General features: G+C 44.9%; 1 protein-coding gene across 2 annotated transcripts in view; it reads left to right on the forward strand.

Moving 5' to 3' along the window:
* The window catches only part of LOC306923821 (DNA topoisomerase I, mitochondrial), a 90,970-nt gene extending 71,980 nt beyond the window's left edge, over positions 1 to 18,990 (forward strand). For both annotated transcript variants that reach the window (XM_079502143.1, XM_079502144.1), the window contains exons 14-18: positions 6,397 to 6,511; positions 12,835 to 12,962; positions 13,134 to 13,231; positions 13,770 to 13,919; positions 17,711 to 18,990. In XM_079502143.1, coding sequence (XP_079358269.1) covers positions 6,397 to 6,511; positions 12,835 to 12,962; positions 13,134 to 13,231; positions 13,770 to 13,919; positions 17,711 to 17,813 — 594 coding nt within the window. In that variant the 3' untranslated portion in view covers positions 17,814 to 18,990. The remainder of the gene's footprint in view (positions 1 to 6,396; positions 6,512 to 12,834; positions 12,963 to 13,133; positions 13,232 to 13,769; positions 13,920 to 17,710) is intronic.
* Positions 18,991 to 19,688: the final 698 nt, after the last annotated feature.

The following is a 19,688-nucleotide window of genomic DNA, read 5'->3' on the forward strand; positions in this document are numbered from 1 at the left end:
CACCATATTAGAACAGCTGTAGCTGCCGGTGTGAACACCATAAACAGCTGTAGCTGCCGGTGTGAACACCATAAACAGCTGTAGCTGCCGGTGTGAACACCATATTAGAACAGCTGTAGCTGCCGGTGTGAACACCATATCAGAACGGCTGTAGCTGCCGGTGTGAACACCATATTAGAACAGCTGTAGCTGCCTGTGTGAACACCATATCAGAACAGCTGTAGCTGCCGGTGTGAACACCATATCGGAACAGCTGTAGCTGCCGGTGTGAACACCATATTAGAACAGCTGTAGCTGCCTGTGTGAACACCATATTAGAACAGCTGTAGCTGCCGGTGTGAACACCATATCAGAACAGCTGTAGCTGCCAGTGTGAACACCATATCAGAACAGCTGTAGCTGCCGGTGTGAACACCATAAACAGCTGTAGCTGCCTGTGTGAACACCATATTAGAACAGCTGTAGCTGCCGGTGTGAACACCATATTAGAACAGCTGTAGCTGCCGGTGTGAACACCATAAACAGCTGTAGCTGCCGGTGTGAACACCATAAACAGCTGTAGCTGCCGGTGTGAACACCATAAACAGCTGTAGCTGCCGGTGTGAACACCATAAACAGCTGTAGCTGCCGGTGTGAACACCATATCAGAACAGCTGTAGCTGCCTGTGTGAACACCATATCAGAACAGCTGTAGCTGCCTGTGTGAACACCGTATCAGAACAGCTGTGGATGGACCATGCCCTGCACTGCCCATGATATTCATCATGCATCATAATCATCTTTATCGATGTCGTCATCCATTAAGCAGAGATTAAAATTGCCTGCGTTTTATTAGTCATTTTGGCTAAATATGTCAGCCAGCGATCAGCCCCCCACCACCAACCACCCCCCCATCCCCCTCACCTTCTCCCCCCCCCCCCCCCCCCCCCCCCCGCGCACTGTTCGTATCGTTGAGAGACAGAAACTTTGTATCTCCATATGTTTGTTTTCATGAATTCATGTTTCTCCTTTTGTTCCTCCTCAAAGGTATTTATAAAACATATTGAACGTGACATTGAAAGTATTGACAAAAGAGATTAACCCATTTAGACCTGACGTCGACATTTACAAAATGTTTTCTAAATCCTGAAATACCTATGTTTCTATATCGGTGGTTCTCAATATTTCATGTCAAGGACCCCCAGAATTATCTGTATTTGGCCACCGTCCCCCATCTGAAAACATGTTGTTCCAGGGACCCCCCAGAAGCAAAGATTTGAGTTAAAAACGTTTGCTCTGAAAGAATATATTCAAAGATTTGTGCCACATTTTCACGATTTTTCAAAAAATAGCGGCACTGAGTGCCGCGCTATGAGCTTGTAGATCCATTTTAGACATGCAAGGTGTCCACCCAACCAGAACGATATCATATATCTATCTCTGTCACTGAATCAAATCTGTCTTTCTCTCTCTCTCTGTCAAGGTGAAAGTGTCCTTCAGCCAGTCTGGCCACACGTTCACATTTCTATATGTCCGTTTATGTTTGCCTCTGAAATCTGTCATCTTAATCGTATTTGTCACGTGCAGTTATGCATCTAGTGCTGCTGGGGGACTTGGGTGAGGGAGGTTTTTATACTTGGCAGAGGCATGTTACTCCACAAAGTTAACAAAGCGCTAATGTATAAAAGTGTAGATTTAAAAGGAGAAATCAGGAAAAAAAAATATATATATATATTGTGCTTTATCCTCTTGACTGCCTTTCCTTAACCCATTCTGGGAAGCCCTTTGGCATTATATTATACTTTAGCTATTGAACATTAGCAGATCTACAAGCTCGTAGCGCGGCACCGAGTGCCGCGCTACGAGCTTGTAGATCTGCTATTTTTTTTTTAAATCGTGAAAATGTGTCGCAAATCTATATATATTCTTTCAGAGCAAACATTTTTAAGTTGAATCTTTGCTTCTGGGGGGTCGGTCGGTCCCTGGAACAGCATATCTTCAGATGGGGTAGTCTGCAGCCAAATACAGATAATTCTGGGGGTCCTTGACATCACCACTGACACAGAAACATAGGGTTTTTCATGAAAACTGTCATGATTCTGAGGACATTTTCTGTATAGACTGGAGCTCAGGTCTAAATGTGTTTATGTGGGTCCAGTTTACTGTAGATCAAAGATAAAAGCTGTGAATGTGGCTCCAATCTAGGGCTCCAGGTTGGTCCGTCGCCTATAGCCTATAGGAGGGTGTCAGGGAGAGAATAACCCAATCTATGGCTCCAGGTTGGACCGTCGCCTATAGCCTATAGGAGGGTGTCAGGGAGAGAATAACCCAATCTATGGCTCCAGGTTGGTCCGTCGCCTATAGACCTATAGGAGGGTGTCAGGGAGGGACCGTCGCCTATAGCCTATAGGAGGGTGTCAGGGAGGGTCCGTCGCCTATAGCCTATAGGAGGGTGTCAGGGAGAGAATAACCCAATCTATGGCTCCAGGTTGGTCCGTCGCCTATAGCCTATAGGAGGGTGTCAGGGAGGGACCGTCGCCTATAGACCTATAGGAGGGTGTCAGGGAGGGTCCGTCGCCTATAGCCTATAGGAGGGTGTCAGGGAGAGAATAACCCAATCTATGGCTCCAGGTTGGACCGTCGCCTATAGCCTATAGGAGGGTGTCAGGGAGAGAATAACCCAATCTAGGGCTCCAGGTTGGTCCGTCGCCTATAGCCTATAGGAGGGTGTCAGGGAGAGAATAACCCAATCTATGGCTCCAGGTTGGTCCGTCGCCTATAGCCTATAGGAGGGTGTCAGGGAGAGAATAACCCAATCTATGGCTCCAGGTTGGTCCGTCGCCTATAGCCTATAGGAGGGTGTCAGGGAGAGAATAACCCAATCTATGGCTCCAGGTTGGTCCGTCGCCTATAGACCTATAGGAGGGTGTCAGGGAGAGAATAACCCAATCTATGGCTCCAGGTTGGTCCGTCGCCTATAGCCTATAGGAGGGTGTCAGGGAGAGAATAACCCAATCTATGGCTCCAGGTTGGTCCGTCGCCTATAGCCTATAGGAGGGTGTCAGGGAGAGAATAACCCAATCTATGGCTCCAGGTTGGTCCGTCTCCTATAGCCTATAGGAGGCTGTCAGGGAGAGAATAACCCAATCTATGGCTCCAGGTTGGTCCGTCGCCTATAGCCTATAGGAGGGTGTCAGGGAGAGAATAACCCAATCTATGGCTCCAGGTTGGACCGTCGCCTATAGCCTATAGGAGGGTGTCGGGGAGAGAATAACCCAATCTATGGCTCCAGGTTGGACCGTCGCCTATAGCCTATAGGAGGGTGTCAGGGAGAGAATAATGGCATGTGGTGTTTTTCTGCTTCTGTGGAGGATTGTTTGGCGGATGATCATGTTGTAGACAGTAGACACAGAGCATGTGTCACAGCTTATCCTTGGGGTGGGTGTGACTGTGTGTGTGACTGTGTGTGTGACTGTGTGTGTGTGTCTGTGTGTGTGTGTGTGTGTGTGTCTGTGTGTGTGACTGTGTGTCAAAAACCTTGTATCTCCAATATTTCAACTTTCAATTATTATTCTTTTTGTTTTTGTAAGATAATTCCCTACTTCGTCATACTAAAGTGTCACACACAAGTAGCAAAAATAGCCGTTCTACAAGTTGTAGATCGATCTGCTATTTTTTATTTTATTTGTCTTTTGTATAAAAACCCACCCAGTGTGGTTGGGTTTGGTTTTATCTCATTCTGGGCGGGAACCCCTTTTTGCTGTTTTAAGCACTGTTATACATTATCTATTGAAAAATAGCAGATCTACAAGCTCATAGCGCGGCACTAGTGCCGCGCTATGAGCTTGTAGGTCTGCTATTGTTTTTTAAATCACGCGCAAATCTTTGAATATATATATTCTTTCAGAGCGAGTTTTTTCAACTCATATCTTTGCTTCTGGGGGGGTCCCTGGAATACCATATTTTCAGATGGGGGGTCGACGGCCAATTACATATGTTTTTGGGGGTCCTTGACATGAAAATGTTTGAGAACGACTGACATATAGAAACATTGTTTTTTCAGAAAACTGTCAGGATTTAGAAGACATTTTTTTAGAATCGACCTCAGGTCTAAATGGGTTAAACATATTGAACCAATGAAAAGCATTAACAAGAGCTAGTTGTGACTAAATTATAACGACATTAGATCCATTGCAAAGCAGGTTATTTATTTTCTCCATTTCCAACGGCACGGTTTCAACCCCACAGCAGCTGTTCTATCTGTTCTGGTGGATCCCAGCGTTGAGGCCATGATACCACAGTGCCATCTAGTGTTTGTGGATGGTATTAATGCATTTGACTTGCATCCACTCATTTGTGAAGCAACTCACATGCAGGATGATTTTATTATACTCTATAGCAGGGGTTCTCAACGTTTTTGTCCGGGGACCCCCGGAAATGCTTTGGCAATGTCTCGGGACCCCCGCCCCGCCCCCTCCTGACCCCCAATATAAATTGACTGCTACAATAACCTTAAACCATTTTGGGCGGGAACCCCTTTTGGTGTTTTAAGCATTGTTATAATTTAGCTATTGAAAAATAGCAGATCTACAAGCTCATAGCGCGCCACCGAGTGGCGCGCTATGAGCTTGTAGGTCTGCTATTTTTGAAAAATCGTGAAAATAAAAATTAAAAAACCCGCGACCCACGGGTTGAGAACCCCTGCTCTATACAGTAGAATCCTTACATTTGGTTACATTGTATTCTCTCTTGAGTTAACCCATTTAGACCTGAGGACGATTCTACAAATGCCTTCTAAAGGCATTTGTACGGTTTTCTGAAAAACCCTATGTTTCTATGTCAGTCGTTTTTTCACATTTTCATATATTCATATATGTAATTGGCCGCCGACCCCTTCTGAAAATACCCCCCCCCCCCCCCCCAGAAGCAAAGATACAAGTTAAAAATGTTCGCTGTGGAAGAATATATATATATATATATATATATTCAAAGATTTGCGCCACATTTTCACGATTTTTCAAGTGCCGCGCTATGAGCTTGTAGATCTGCTATTTTTCAATAGCTAAAGTAGAACAGAATGCTTAACACATTGTGTGCCCACACAACACTTTCAAAATGGTGAACCAGGGTGCCCAATGTTATTTTTGTCATTTGTTATAAAAATGTTCCAAAGACGTCCACAGACGTCCTGGGCACCGCATAGCGGTAATTCCCAGGACGTCTGGGACACAGGAAGTGTTAAAACACCAAAAGGGGTTCCCGCCCAGAACGGTTTCCATGTGTAATAGAGTGGTTGACATTATTTTCCGTAGAGGCTCCCGATGTTTTGCAGTTCACAGGAAAACAAAGGGAAACGATGTCTGATAACAGGACACAACGTCAGTGTCTCTTGAGCAAGTACAGGCAACACTAAGCACCTTAAGGTGCATCGAGCCAAACGTAGTTGTAATGGCATAGCCTACAGATGATGATAAAAAAGAGTAAAATAAAATAAATAGTATATGGGGAAAACACTAGGACAGGAGCCTATCTCCTGTTTCTGTAGCCATGAGGCCCATAGGACAGGAGCCTATCTCCTGTTTCTGTAGCCATGAGGCCCATAGGACAGGAGCCTATCTCCTGTTTCTGTAGCCATGAGGCCCATAGGACAGGAGCCTATCTCCTGTTTCTGTAGCCATGAGGCCCATAGGACAGGAGCCTATCTCCTGTTTCTGTAGCCATGAGGCCCATAGGACAGGAGCCTATCTCCTGTTTCTGTAGCCATGAGGCCCATAGGACAGGAGCCTATCTCCTGTTTCTGTAGCCATGAGGCCCATAGGACAGGAGCCTATCTCCTGTTTCTGTAGCCATGAGGCCCATAGGACAGGAGCCTATCGCCTGTTTCTGTAGCGTGAGACAGCTTGATGTACAAGTACACCCTCTGGACATGATGCTAGTATGTCGCAGGGACTTACCCCCAATCCAACCCTTGTTGCTGAGTGCCAAGCAGGGACTGACCCCCCAATCCAACCCTTGATGCTGAGTGCCAAGCACGGACTGACCCCCCAATCCAACCCTTGATGCTGAGTGCCAAGCAGGGACTGACCCCCCCAATCCAACCCTTGATGCGGAGTGCCAAGCAGGGACTGACCCCCCAATCCAACCCTTGATGCTGAGTGCCAAGCAGGGACTTAACCCCAATCCAACCCTTGATGCTGAGTGCCAAGCAGGGAGGCACTGGGTCCCATTTTTACAGTCTTTGGTATGACCCGGCCGGGGATTGAACCCCAACCTCCCAGCCACAAGGCCACTGAGCTGGTAGCAGTAATTGTTATAAATCTTTCTCTCTTGCTTAAAAATGGCATCCCCCTGTCTTATTGTATCTCTTTGTTCCTGTCTGTCTGTCTGTCTGTCTGTCTGTCTGTCTGTCCTCTGCAGACTTCAGTGCTCAACAAGCACCTGGGTTCTCTGATGCCGGGTCTGACGGCCAAGGTTTTCAGGACCTTCAACGCCTCCATCACACTGCAGCAGCAGCTCAAAGAGCTCTCCAACGGTACGTCTTATAGCAGCACAAAGAGCTCCAACGGTACGTTAACGTCATGTCTTATAGCAGCTCAAAGAGCTCTCCAATGGTACGTCAACGTCATGTCTTATAGCAGCTCAAAGAGCTCCAACGGTACGTCAACGTCATGTCTTATAGCAGCTCAAAGAGCTCTCCAACGGTACGTTAACGTCATGTCTTATAGCAGCTCAAAGAGCTCTCCAACGGTACGTTGACGTCATGTCTTATAGCAGCTCAAAGAGCTCTCCAACGGTACGTTAACGTCATGTCTTATAGCAGCTCAAAGAGCTCCAACGGTACGTTAACGTCATGTCTTATAGCAGCTCAAAGAGCTCCAACGGTACGTTAACGTCATGTCTTATAGCAGCTCAAAGAGCTCCAACGGTACGTCAACGTCATGTCTTATAGCAGCTCAAAGAGCTCCAACGGTACGTCAACGTCATGTCTTATAGCAGCTCAAAGAGCTCCAACAGTACGTTAACGTCATGTCTTATAGCAGCTCAAAGAGCTCTCCAACGGTACGTCAACGTCATGTCTTATAGCAGCTCAAAGAGCTCTCCAACGGTACGTTAACGTCATGTCTTATAGCAGCTCAAAGAGCTCCAACGGTACGTTAACGTCATGTCTTATAGCAGCTCAAAGAGCTCTCCACGTTAACGTCATGTCTTATAGCAGCTCAAAGAGCTCTCCAACGGTACGTCAACGTCATGTCTTATAGCAGCTCAAAGAGCTCTCCAACGGTACGTCAACGTCATGTCTTATAGCAGCTCAAAGAGCTCTCCAACAGTACGTTAACGTCATGTCTTATAGCAGCTCAAAGAGCTCTCCAACAGTACGTTAACGCCATGTCTTATAGCAGCTCAAAGAGCTCTCCAACAGTACGTTAACGCCATGTCTTATAGCAGCTCAAAGAGCTCCAACAGTACGTTAACGTCATGTCTTATAGCAGCTCAAAGAGCTCTCCAACAGTACGTTAACGTCATGTCTTATAGCAGCTCAAAGAGCTCCAACGGTACGTCAACGTCATGTCTTATAGCAGCTCAAAGAGCTCCAACGGTACGTTAACGTCATGTCTTATAGCAGCTCAAAGAGCTCCAACGGTACGTTAACGTCATGTCTTATAGCAGCTCAAAGAGCTCCAACTGTACGTTAACGTCATGTCTTATAGCAGCTCAAAGAGCTCTCCAACAGTACGTTAACGTCATGTCTTATAGCAGCTCAAAGAGCTCCAACGGTACGTTAACGTCATGTCTTATAGCAGCTCAAAGAGCTCTCCAACAGTACGTTAACGTCATGTCTTATAGCAGCTCAAAGAGCTCCAACGGTACGTTAACGTCATGTCTTATAGCAGCTCAAAGAGCTCCAACGGTACGTTAACGTCATGTCTTATAGCAGCTCAAAGAGCTCCAACGGTACGTCAACGTCATGTCTTATAGCAGCTCAAAGAGCTCCAACGGTACGTTAACGTCATGTCTTATAGCAGCTCAAAGAGCTCTCCAACGGTACGTCAACGTCATGTCTTATAGCAGCTCAAAGAGCTCCAACGGTACGTCAACGTCATGTCTTATAGCAGCTCAAAGAGCTCTCCAACGGTACGTCAACGTCATGTCTTATAGCAGCTCAAAGAGCTCTCCAACGGTACGTCAACGTCATGTCTTATAGCAGCTCAAAGAGCTCTCCAACGGTACGTCAACGTCATGTCTTATAGCAGCTCAAAGAGCTCTCCAACAGTACGTTAACGTCATGTCTTATAGCAGCTCAAAGAGCTCTCCAACAGTACGTTAACGCCATGTCTTATAGCAGCTCAAAGAGCTCTCCAACAGTACGTTAACGCCATGTCTTATAGCAGCTCAAAGAGCTCCAACAGTACGTTAACGTCATGTCTTATAGCAGCTCAAAGAGCTCTCCAACAGTACGTTAACGTCATGTCTTATAGCAGCTCAAAGAGCTCCAACGGTACGTCAACGTCATGTCTTATAGCAGCTCAAAGAGCTCCAACGGTACGTTAACGTCATGTCTTATAGCAGCTCAAAGAGCTCCAACGGTACGTTAACGTCATGTCTTATAGCAGCTCAAAGAGCTCCAACGGTACGTCAACGTCATGTCTTATAGCAGCTCAAAGAGCTCTCCAACAAGTACGTCAACGTCATGTCTTATAGCAGCACAAAGAGCTCCAACGGTACGTCAACGTCATGTCTTATAGCAGCTCATAGAGCTCTCCAACGGTACGTCAACGTCATGTCTTATAGCAGCTCAAAGAGCTCCAACGGTACGTCAACGTCATGTCTTATAGCAGCTCAAAGAGCTCTCCAACAGTACGTTAACGTCATGTCTTATAGCAGCTCAAAGAGCTCCAACGGTACGTCAACGTCATGTCTTATAGCAGCTCAAAGAGCTCCAACGGTACGTTAACGTCATGTCTTATAGCAGCTCAAAGAGCTCCAACGGTACGTCAACGTCATGACTTATAGCAGCTCAAAGAGCTCCAACGGTACGTCAACGTCATGTCTTATAGCAGCTCAAAGAGCTCCAACGGTACGTCAACGTCATGTCTTATAGCAGCTCAAAGAGCTCTCCAACGGTACGTCAACGTCATGTCTTATAGCAGCTCAAAGAGCTCCAACGGTACGTCAACGTCATGTCTTATAGCAGCTCAAAGAGCTCTCCAGCAGTACGTTAACGTCATGTCTTATAGCAGCTCAAAGAGCTCTCCAACAGTACGTTAACGTCATGTCTTATAGCAGCTCAAAGAGCTCCAACAGTACGTTAACGTCATGTCTTATAGCAGCTCAAAGAGCTCTCCAACAGTACGTTAACGTCATGTCTTATAGCAGCTCAAAGAGCTCCAACGGTGCGTTAACGTCATGTCTTATAGCAGCTCAAAGAGCTCTCCAACAGTACGTTAACGTCATGTCTTATAGCAGCTCAAAGAGCTCCAACGGTACGTCAACGTCATGTCTTATAGCAGCTCAAAGAGCTCCAACGGTACGTCAACGTCATGTCTTATAGCAGCTCAAAGAGCTCCAACGGTACGTCAACGTCATGTCTTATAGCAGCTCAAAGAGCTCTCCAACGGTACGTCAACGTCATGTCTTATAGCAGCTCAAAGAGCTCTCCAGCGGTACGTTAACGTCATGTCTTATAGCAGCTCAAAGAGCTCTCCAACAGTACGTTAACGTCATGTCTTATAGCAGCTCAAAGAGCTCCAACAGTACGTTAACGTCATGTCTTATAGCAGCTCAAAGAGCTCTCCAACAGTACGTTAACGTCATGTCTTATAGCAGCTCAAAGAGCTCCAACGGTGCGTTAACGTCATGTCTTATAGCAGCTCAAAGAGCTCTCCAACAGTACGTTAATGTCATGTCTTATAGCAGCTCAAAGAGCTCTCCAACAGTACGTTAACGTCATGTCTTATAGCAGCTCAAAGAGCTCCAACAGTGCGTTAACGTCATGTCTTATAGCAGCTCAAAGAGCTCTCCAACAGTACGTTAACGTCATGTCTTATAGCAGCTCAAAGAGCTCCAACGGTACGTTAACGTCATGTCTTATAGCAGCTCAGAGCTCTCCAACGGTACGTCAACGTCATGTCTTTATATTTCATTTTCACTTTGGTTCAGTGGTTCTCAAACTTTTTACATTTCAAGGACACCCACAACTCGTGAAACCTCTTAATAACCTCGTCCCCAGATTATTAAAACAAATTGCAACCTAATGGCAGGAAAATGGAAATTAAGAGTTTACATAGTACATGCATAACCTTTTATTAACACCATGGAGGCCCGGGGCGGTGATCTCCGTCAAGTTCAAGGTCATGGTCAAGTGCCCAAGCCGGAGATTGATAAATAGGACGGAGATTAATGATATCAAAACCGATCGCTTGTAGCCCAATCCGATGACGTGTCAAACAGTGACACGTCATCGAAAATGTTCCTTGCCTGTTTAGCTGACGAAAACGAAAATCTTAAAACGTTCATAACTCCCGATCTAAATCATCCCGTCTAATTCTGAAAAAAGATCCTGTGTTAGACGGTCCAGTCGCTAGTCGCGATAGATTTATTCTTACCTCCCGTTGTTGTCGATCGACTCTAGAGTGGTGTGGCTATTGTTAGCTGCTACACAGACATGCACAACAACTTCCGGTGCACCGGTAAAAGTGGTCCGGGCGCTATAAATGATGTGCACATGGATTAAATGGATTAAATAGGTCCGGGCAAGCAAGGTGTTAAGGTTATTGTAGTGGTCAATTTGTTTTGGGGGGGTGTTTGAATCAAACGAGATCCAAAAAGCTATTGTCAACAGAGCCATGTGTAACTGGCCACCAGGCCAGCCCTGCAGCGTTCCCGATGAGACCTGATGAATCCACATCGCCTAATTTAATTTTATAAGCCACAAGTCTTCCATCTTGTGGCAATTTTTTTAAATTCAAAATGCTATGTGATGTGTGAAATGTCTATTTTCATTTGGGCTACAATTGTATTGTCTCCGTATAGCGATATCAAGCGAAATGCAAATTTCGAAAAGCTGTACCGGCGTCAAACAGTGCTCAAATCCCCAAAACAAGGGGATTTAAAAGGAAGATTCTGTCCTTGACTATCTTCAGACTTCAGTGCTACTGGCCCTACAGTGAAGGGAGTTGATGGAGTTCAGTGGTACCTCCACATCACAACCAGGCCTTAAGTGAAGGGAGTTGATGGAGTTCAGTGGTAGTTCAGTGGTACCTCCACATCACAACCAGGCCTTGTCAGTAGAATCATGAACACCACCATGAAATATAGAAATGTGAAGAGTCTGTTGACTGAGGAGAGAACTGGATGTATCATCTCTGGTCTTGTGTCCATAAGCTCCACACGCACACACATGCACGTGCTGCACACACACACACACACACACACACATGCACGTGCTCCACACACACATGCACGTGCTGCACACACATACACACACAAAAAAAGCAGGCAGGCCACCATCAATCAATCAGACAGTGTGACACCAGTACAGTTTTACTTTAAACACACAGACCTGCCAGGCCTGACACATCACATTTATAGAAGAACAGAACAAAGCCACATCTGTTGTGAGTAGCAACATTGAAAGATGAATGTTTGACAGGGAGAAGCAATGCACCCCAGTGTATGGAAGCATACACCTGCCAAATTTCAAATTAAATGGCAAATACAAAAAGTAAATTAAAATAAGAGAAATGCTTTTTCATTTTCAGGTCATTAACGCATTTCATGATCATGAGACAAAAATAAATCTAAAATGCAATAGCATTTACAGTTAATATACAGATGTGCTCATTCTATGACACAATTAAAATAATAAATAAATAAAAAATAAAAAATAAAAGATCATTTGATTTTCAATTTTCAAAAAATACCCTGCAAATTAGTGAAAATGCAATTTAGAAAATTCAAATGAAATAAGAGAAATGCTTTTTAACCTTCAGTTAATGAACGCATTTAAGTGAAAATATAATGCAATAGCATTTACATTTAATCTCCAGGTGTGCTCATTCTATGACCAAATGAAAAGGCAAAAGCAAATAGCATTGCATTTTCATTTTCAAATAGTACACAGTACACACGCCAATTTGAAAATTAAAATGCAATGTTATTTGCTTTTGCTTTCTCATTCTGTCATAGAATGACCACACCTGGAGATTAAATGTAAATGCTATTGCATTTTAGATTTATTTTTGTCCCAAGAAATGCTTTACCCCAGTGTCGTTACTGCTCACGCTCTGACAGATAACTGAGCAGAGGCTCAATCGATCGTTCCCAACTTGCCTGGTCTTCTCCATTAGTCCAATCAATAGAATCATAGAATCAATGAATTATCGCTAAGACATTAAAGATAGTTGCAGTCAACTGAGGAAGTTCTTTCTAGAAACGGACTACAGTTCTTGTTGATTATGATCAACATCCACTAATTAAGAGATTAGTCGGTCAGTGAAAAGTAGGACTATTTAAAAAAATCCACTTGTCTAGTCGGTGGCGCGCTATGAGCTTGTAGATCTGCTATTTTTCAATAGCTAAAGTATAACATAATGCACCAAAAGGGGTTCCCGCCCAGAATGGGCTAATGCTGCGATAGCTGAGGGGACAAAACTCCAACTAAAGCTGACCTTTCGCCTCACAGTTTTTGTATTTGTATTTGTATTTTACAGTGCTATTCTTTCTTTATAAAGTATAAATGCTCTACATGGTGTGCGTGCGTGCGTGCGTGCGTGCGTGCGTGCGTGCGTGCGTGCGTGCGTGCGTGCGTGCGTGTGTGTGTGTGTGTGCGCGTGCGTGCGTGTGTTGGCCTTGCAGCGTCTGATAACATGCCAGAGAAGCTGCTGTCCTACAACAGGGCCAACAGAGCGGTTGCAATTCTGTGTAACCATCAGCGGGCGCCGCCAAAGACCTTTGAACAGTCCATGGCTAACCTGCAGTCTAAGGTAAGAGAGCAGCTTCAAGCTGGACGAGGTTTGTATTATTACACACAACTCATATGTATACATATGTATAAATACACAACTGTGTGTCTGTGTCTGTGTGTGTGTGTGTGTGTCTCTGTGTGTGTGTGTGTGTGTGTGTGCGTGTGTCTCTCTGTGTGTGTGCGTGCACAGATCGTAGCTCGGAGAGAACAGCTGGTCCTGGCCAAGTCCGAATACAAACAAGCCAAGAAGGACGCCAAGACTAAAGACCCAGAATCTAAAACCGCTACGTAAGTACTTGTTGGTTTTCAAGGCTCTGTTAAACATTGTTTTTTATTTTATTTATTTCCAGGTGAGTTTGCAAGTAGCATAAAACAATTATATATGTACAAGCTCACAACGTGTCGGGAATAATCGTACTCTGTACAATATATTTCGGTTTATTTATTTATTTTTATTCATGAATAGTTTGATAGTCAAATGTAAACGGCACAAGGTAGTTGTTGGACTACCAAAAGATATATGTATTTGGCCGCCGACCCCCATCTGAAAATATGTTGTTCCAGGAACCTCTCAGAAGCAAAGATTTCAGTTAAAAACGTTCGCTCTGAAAGAATATATATTCAAAGATTTGTGCCACATTTTCACGATTTCTCAAAAATAGCAGATCTACAAGCTCGTAGCGCGGCGCTCGTAGCGCGGCACTCGGTGCCGCGCTATGAGCTTGTAGGTCTGCTATTTTTCAATAGCTAAAGTATAACATACTGCTTAAAACACCAAAAGGGGTTAAATATGGTCTAAAGATCTTGTACACCTGTTGTCCGCCAGGTTGGTGGAGCGTAAGAAGAAGGCCGTGGCGCGCAGCGAGGAGACGCTGCTGAGGATGGAGGTTCAGGCCACGGACCGCGAGGAGAACAAGCAGATCGCCCTGGGAACGTCCAAGCTGAACTATCTGGACCCACGCATCAGCGTGGCCTGGTGAGGGAGCACGCACACACACACACACACACACACACACACACACACACACACACACACACACACACACACACACACACACACACACACCCTGGGAACGTCCAAGCTGAACTACCTGGACCCACGCATCAGTGTGGCCTGGTGAGGGAGCACGCACACACACACACACACACACACACACACCCTGGGAACGTCCAAACTGAACTACCTGGACCCACGCATCAGTGTGGCCTGGTGAGAGCACGCGCGCACACACACGCACGCACGCACGCACGCACGCACGCGCGCACACACGCACACACACACCCTGGGAACGTCCAAACTGAACTACCTGGACCCACGCATCAGTGTGGCCTGGTGAGAGCACGCACGCACGCGCGCGCGCGCACACACACACACACACACACACACACACACACACACACACACACACACACACACACACCCTGGGAACGTCCAAACTGAACTACCTGGACCCACGCATCAGTGTGGCCTGGTGAGAGCACGTGCACACACACACACACACACACACACACACACATACGCCAGAGATGGGCAGTATTTGAAATACATGTATTTGAAATACGTATTTGAAATACTTTTTTGTATTTTGTAATTTGTATTTTGCTGGGATGGAAGAAATGAGATGTATTTTGTATCTAGATACTTTCAGATCTAGTATTTTCTGTATTTCAAATACATAAAATACTTTTTAATGTCATTTTACACAGCCTCAGGTTTAAACTGTAGGGGCAAAACACATAACCTGACTCCGCCAGATGGGGCAGCAGAGAGTACACTGGGTTCCCCACTCCTGCTCCCATCTGGGAACTCTCAGGCAGACTTGATGCCCGGCCACAAAACGGCCTGGCCAATCAGCAGCAGCTAGAGGCGGGATAGCCGCTGCTGATTGGCCAGGCCGTTTGAGGCCTGGCAAGGAACGGTGAGCACAGGGCGGGCGGAGCCGTGGGGGCTTTTTACGTTATTTGCGCAGTGAGTGTAACGCTGCTCAATGGTGAAATCTTCCGCCAACAGCGTACCTTAGTGATCAGAATCAAGGACAGGCCTATCGTAGTAGACATTTCCACCACGTGGAAACGCCCCCCTTTCAAAGTGGGGGGGGGGCGGCGGGGGTGTGTATATATATATATATATATATATATATATATATACAATTGAGTTTTTTTTTATCCTTGTGTTTGTATCTATAATTTCCAGGGGCTATGCTTAAGTTTGTGACTAAAGCCACAACACAGCCTCCCCACTGGGAGCACTGTTTATACCAGTCAGTCTGTCATACCATCCCTCCCCACTGGGGGCGCTGTTTATACCAGTCTCTCTGTCATACCATCCCTCCCCACTGGGGGCGCTGTTTATACCAGTCAGTCTGTCATACCATCCCTCCCCACTGGGGGCGCTGTTTATACCATCCCTCTACACTGGGGGTGCTGTTTATACCATCCCTCCCCACTGGGGACGCTGTTTATACCAGTCTCTCTGTCATAGCATCCCTCTCCACTGGGGGCACTGTTTATACCAGTCAGTCTGTCATACCATCCCTCCCCACTGGGGGCGCTGTTTATACCAGTCAGTCTGTCATACCATCCCTCCCCACTGGGGGCGCTGTTTATACCATCCCTCTACACTGGGGGTGATGTTTATACCATCCCTCCCCACTGGGGACGCTGTTTATACCAGTCTCTCTGTCATAGCATCCCTCTCCACTGGGGGCACTGTTTATACCAGTCAGTCTGTCATACCATCTCTCCCCACTGGGGGCGCTGTTTATACCATCCCTCTACACTGGGGGTGCTGTTTATACCATCCCTCCCCACTGGGGACGCTGTTTATACCAGTCTCTCTGTCATAGCATCCCTCTCCACTGGGGGCACTGTTTATACCAGTCAGTCTGTCATACCATCCCTCCCCACTGGGGGCACTGTTTATACCAGTCTGTCATACCATCCCTCCCCACTGGGGGCGCTGTTTATACCAGTCTGTCATACCATCCCTCCCCACTGGGGGCGCTGTTTATACCAGTCTGTCATACCATCCCTCTACACTGGGGGCGCTGTTTATACCAGTCTGTCATACCATCCCTCCCCACTGGGGGCGCTGTTTATACCAGTCTGTCATACCATCCCTCTACACCGGGGGCGCTGTTTATACCAGTCAGTCTGTCATACACAGACAGACAGACAGACAGACAGACAGACAATACATGTTTATACCTTATTCTGCTCTGTTTGTCTACTTAAAACTGTTTTAAACTGTTTCAAAACCCCCCATTTTTTCATGGGGGGCCCCCTTGCTACAATCATGCTTAGGGCCCCTTGGAGGCCAGAATCGGCACTGCATGTGCACATCTTGTTACCGGGGAAGACCGGGGGGTTTTCCAAATCACTGAATGCTCCTTTAATTGATAATCTATTCATCTTAGTCATTAGTATCTTGTTTACTTATCTTGTTTTTTATTGTTGGTTTAAATGTAAATTGGTGGTAGGCCTAATCAATCAATCAATCAATCAATCAATCAATCAATCAATCAATCTCTTTCTACATTTTTCTTGAGGTAGAAGTCAAAGAGGAGTGACAGTGATGAATCAGATGGCCAATCCATTCCTTTGTGGGTCCTGTTTGATACAGTTATAGCACATTGATTTGCTTAAAATATAAAGTGTATCATTCTTAATAACCTTCAATGTATTAGACATTCTGACAGGTCATTAATTTAATATTTGGCAATTAATTATGAATTTACTTATCATTATATACATTTTAATGAAAATGTATTTTCATGTATTTTCAAAATACAAAATACGTATTTGTATCTCAAATACATTTCTCAGACCAGTATTTGTATTTTGTATTTAAATACATTCTGTGACCCAGTATTTGTATTTTGTAACAAAATACATTTTCAATGTATTTTGCCCATCTCTTGACATACCCTGGGCATGTCCAAGCTCAACTACCTGGACCCACGCTTCATACGTAGACACACACACACGCATCCCTTCAGAGCTACCTGGTCACTTGTCAGTTTGTTTTGCTGTTCATTATGTTTCAATCATCCCAAACTAGGGGAGAAATTATTATGAAATGATGAACAATTATTTGATTGACAGAATACACAAATGAAAACTGTTACATTGTATCTTCATACGTATACTTGGGTTATGGCCATATATGGGGGAGCCAGGTTATTAAGGGATTTAAAGGTAAATAAAAGGAACTTGAAATCGACCCTTTGTTTAATCGGGAGCCAATGGAGGGAGGTAAGGACTGGTGTGATGTGGTCAAATGTTTTGGTACCGGTGAGAAGGTTCTGGTACCGGTGAGAAGGTCTGGTACCGGTGAGAAGGTCTAGAAGGTTCTGGTACCGGTGAGAAGGCGGGCAGCAGCGTTTTGAACTAATGGCAGGCGTCTGAGTGCGGATTGGTCGATTCCATAATAGAGGGCGTTACAGTAGTCCAGTCGTGATGAGATGAAGGAGTGGATAACGGTTTCAAATAGTTTATGGGGGAGAGAGGGTTTGACTTTGGTGAGTAGGCGGAGATGGTAGAAAAGTAAATGAAAAGTAGGGCAGTCTACAATCGTGTAGGTCTTCTATGTCAGTCCTTTATTTATTTTTTCTTCCTGTGTCTGGGTTTTATAAATATTGAACCAATGAAGTATTAACAATGGATCCAATTAAAACATTGGATCTATTCTCTATTACTGCTGAAAAGCACCAGATTTGGACATAATGTTTCAGTGATGTTTGGTCCTTGGTCTTCCTTCCTATCCAGGTCCAAGAACATGGACGTTCCTGTGGACAAGATCTACAACAAGACCCAGAGGGACAAGTTTGCGTGGGCTCTGGACATGACGGAGGCAGACTTTGTGTTCTAAATGTCAGCCTGCTTCATTTGTATTAGTGGCTGATCAATCAGTGATCATGAGATAAACTCCAGCTCTCTAAAACTTCTGTTTCTTTTCTTCTTTGATATTTGCCCAGCAAATAACAAACAGTTTGGATTGCCTGTGTTCGTGGCCAGTGCTCGGTGGCCAGAAATGGTGCAATGGGGATGAGATTTGAGACTTCTGTGAATTATTTTGTTTTCCTTTTTTTCCCTTAATTCTTAACCTTGAATGCAATGAATACAAAGCTACCTTGAGTGCAATTAATACAAAGCGCCTTCTGTGAATTTTCTTATTTACATTGTAAACCTTGAATGCACTTATGCAAAGCTACCTCGGCCATAGATACAGCACTGATACGTAGGCCTTTCACTGGACCTCCTAGCCACTAAGATGACCCCAGGCCCACCACTTAAAGACCACATGTTCACGCTACGAGCTTGTAGATCTGCTATTTTTCAGTGGGGTACATTGAATCACTGGTCCTGGGTCAATCCAAGGGCTTACCACTCCACTCTCTTGATATGTTGTTCCCCAACTCTTGGAGAGTATTTAGGCCTTTTACTGGAGGTCCCAGCCCCTAAAATGACCCCAGGAGGAAGTGTTGACCTTTACTGAATTCCTTCAGTTTGAGTTCATTTGAGCATGTGGTTTTTAAGTGGTGGGCCTGGGGTCATCCTAGGGGCTAGAAGGTCCAGGGAAAGGCCTACATACTCTCCAAGAGTTGGGAAAGAACATATCAAGAGAGTGGAGTGGTAGGCCCTTGGATTGACCAGTGGATGCAATGTACCCCACTTTGAGGTGCCACGTCTTAGGCCTAGATTTAGGGTAGGATTGAACCAGTCGCCCTGTAGCCACACAAAGGCCTAGGGTTCCCAGATTGTAAAATGTTGTTCCTCCATCTTGGGAGAGTATGTACCGTATGTTGATACACTATGTATATCTAGATATATGTGATATCTAGAGAGGATTATGCTGGTCAGTATGTTTGCCATCTAGCAGTTTGGTCCACATCCAGTTAAGATGTTTTGTTTACTTTGTTTTATGTTCCTTTTATTTATTTATTTATCATGCTTTTTACATTTGCTCTTTGAGTTTGTTTATTTTTGTTTGTGTTCCAATTCCAATGTTCCAATAAAGTTGCTAAGCATTGCAGTTTAAAGATGGATATGGGATTGAGTTTTGCTGTCTACAAAGGTTCCAGTCATACATAATCTGCACCAAACATTTAACACAATCCATGTATGGAATTGGATGGACCAGCATCTTGTACATATATTTTCTTTATATGAAGTAAATGATGAATTGCATTTTTATAGCGCTTTTCCAAGTGCTCAAAGCGCTTTACAATGGTTCATTCATTCATACATTGGGAGGTGAACGCCAGCGTCCTCACTCCACATTCACACACCAATGGTGGCGAGCTCACACCGACCGACTCATTGGAGGCAATGTAGGGTTCAGTGTCTTCTTGCCCAAGGACACTTTCGACATGTGGACAGGAGGAGCCGGGAAATGAGGCTTAAGTGGTTAAATTCAGTCGTTAATTCATGTACCTGTTCCCTCCCTAGAAATGGAGTGATCCAAATATTCAAGTACAGATATTCAAGCACCCAGAACATGTCTGTGCCCACTGCCCACATTCCACCACTTACCTGTTTCTACAGCTCAGTGGCAAGTTTCCTTGCAATAGTCTATTGCAAAATGTAATTTTAATATAAAGCACGATCATAGTAATTTTTTGGGTGGAAACCTTGAATGTTAAACAATTACTTATGAGCCAATCTGCTATTTTCACTGTGACACCCTTGTATGAAGTGGGACATACATTTACGAGAAAAAACAGCTGTAATAGTCATGGCAGCC

The sequence above is a fragment of the Electrona antarctica genome (assembly GCF_951216825.1).
Source record: "Electrona antarctica genome assembly, chromosome: 5".
Taxonomy (NCBI): domain Eukaryota; kingdom Metazoa; phylum Chordata; class Actinopteri; order Myctophiformes; family Myctophidae; genus Electrona; species Electrona antarctica.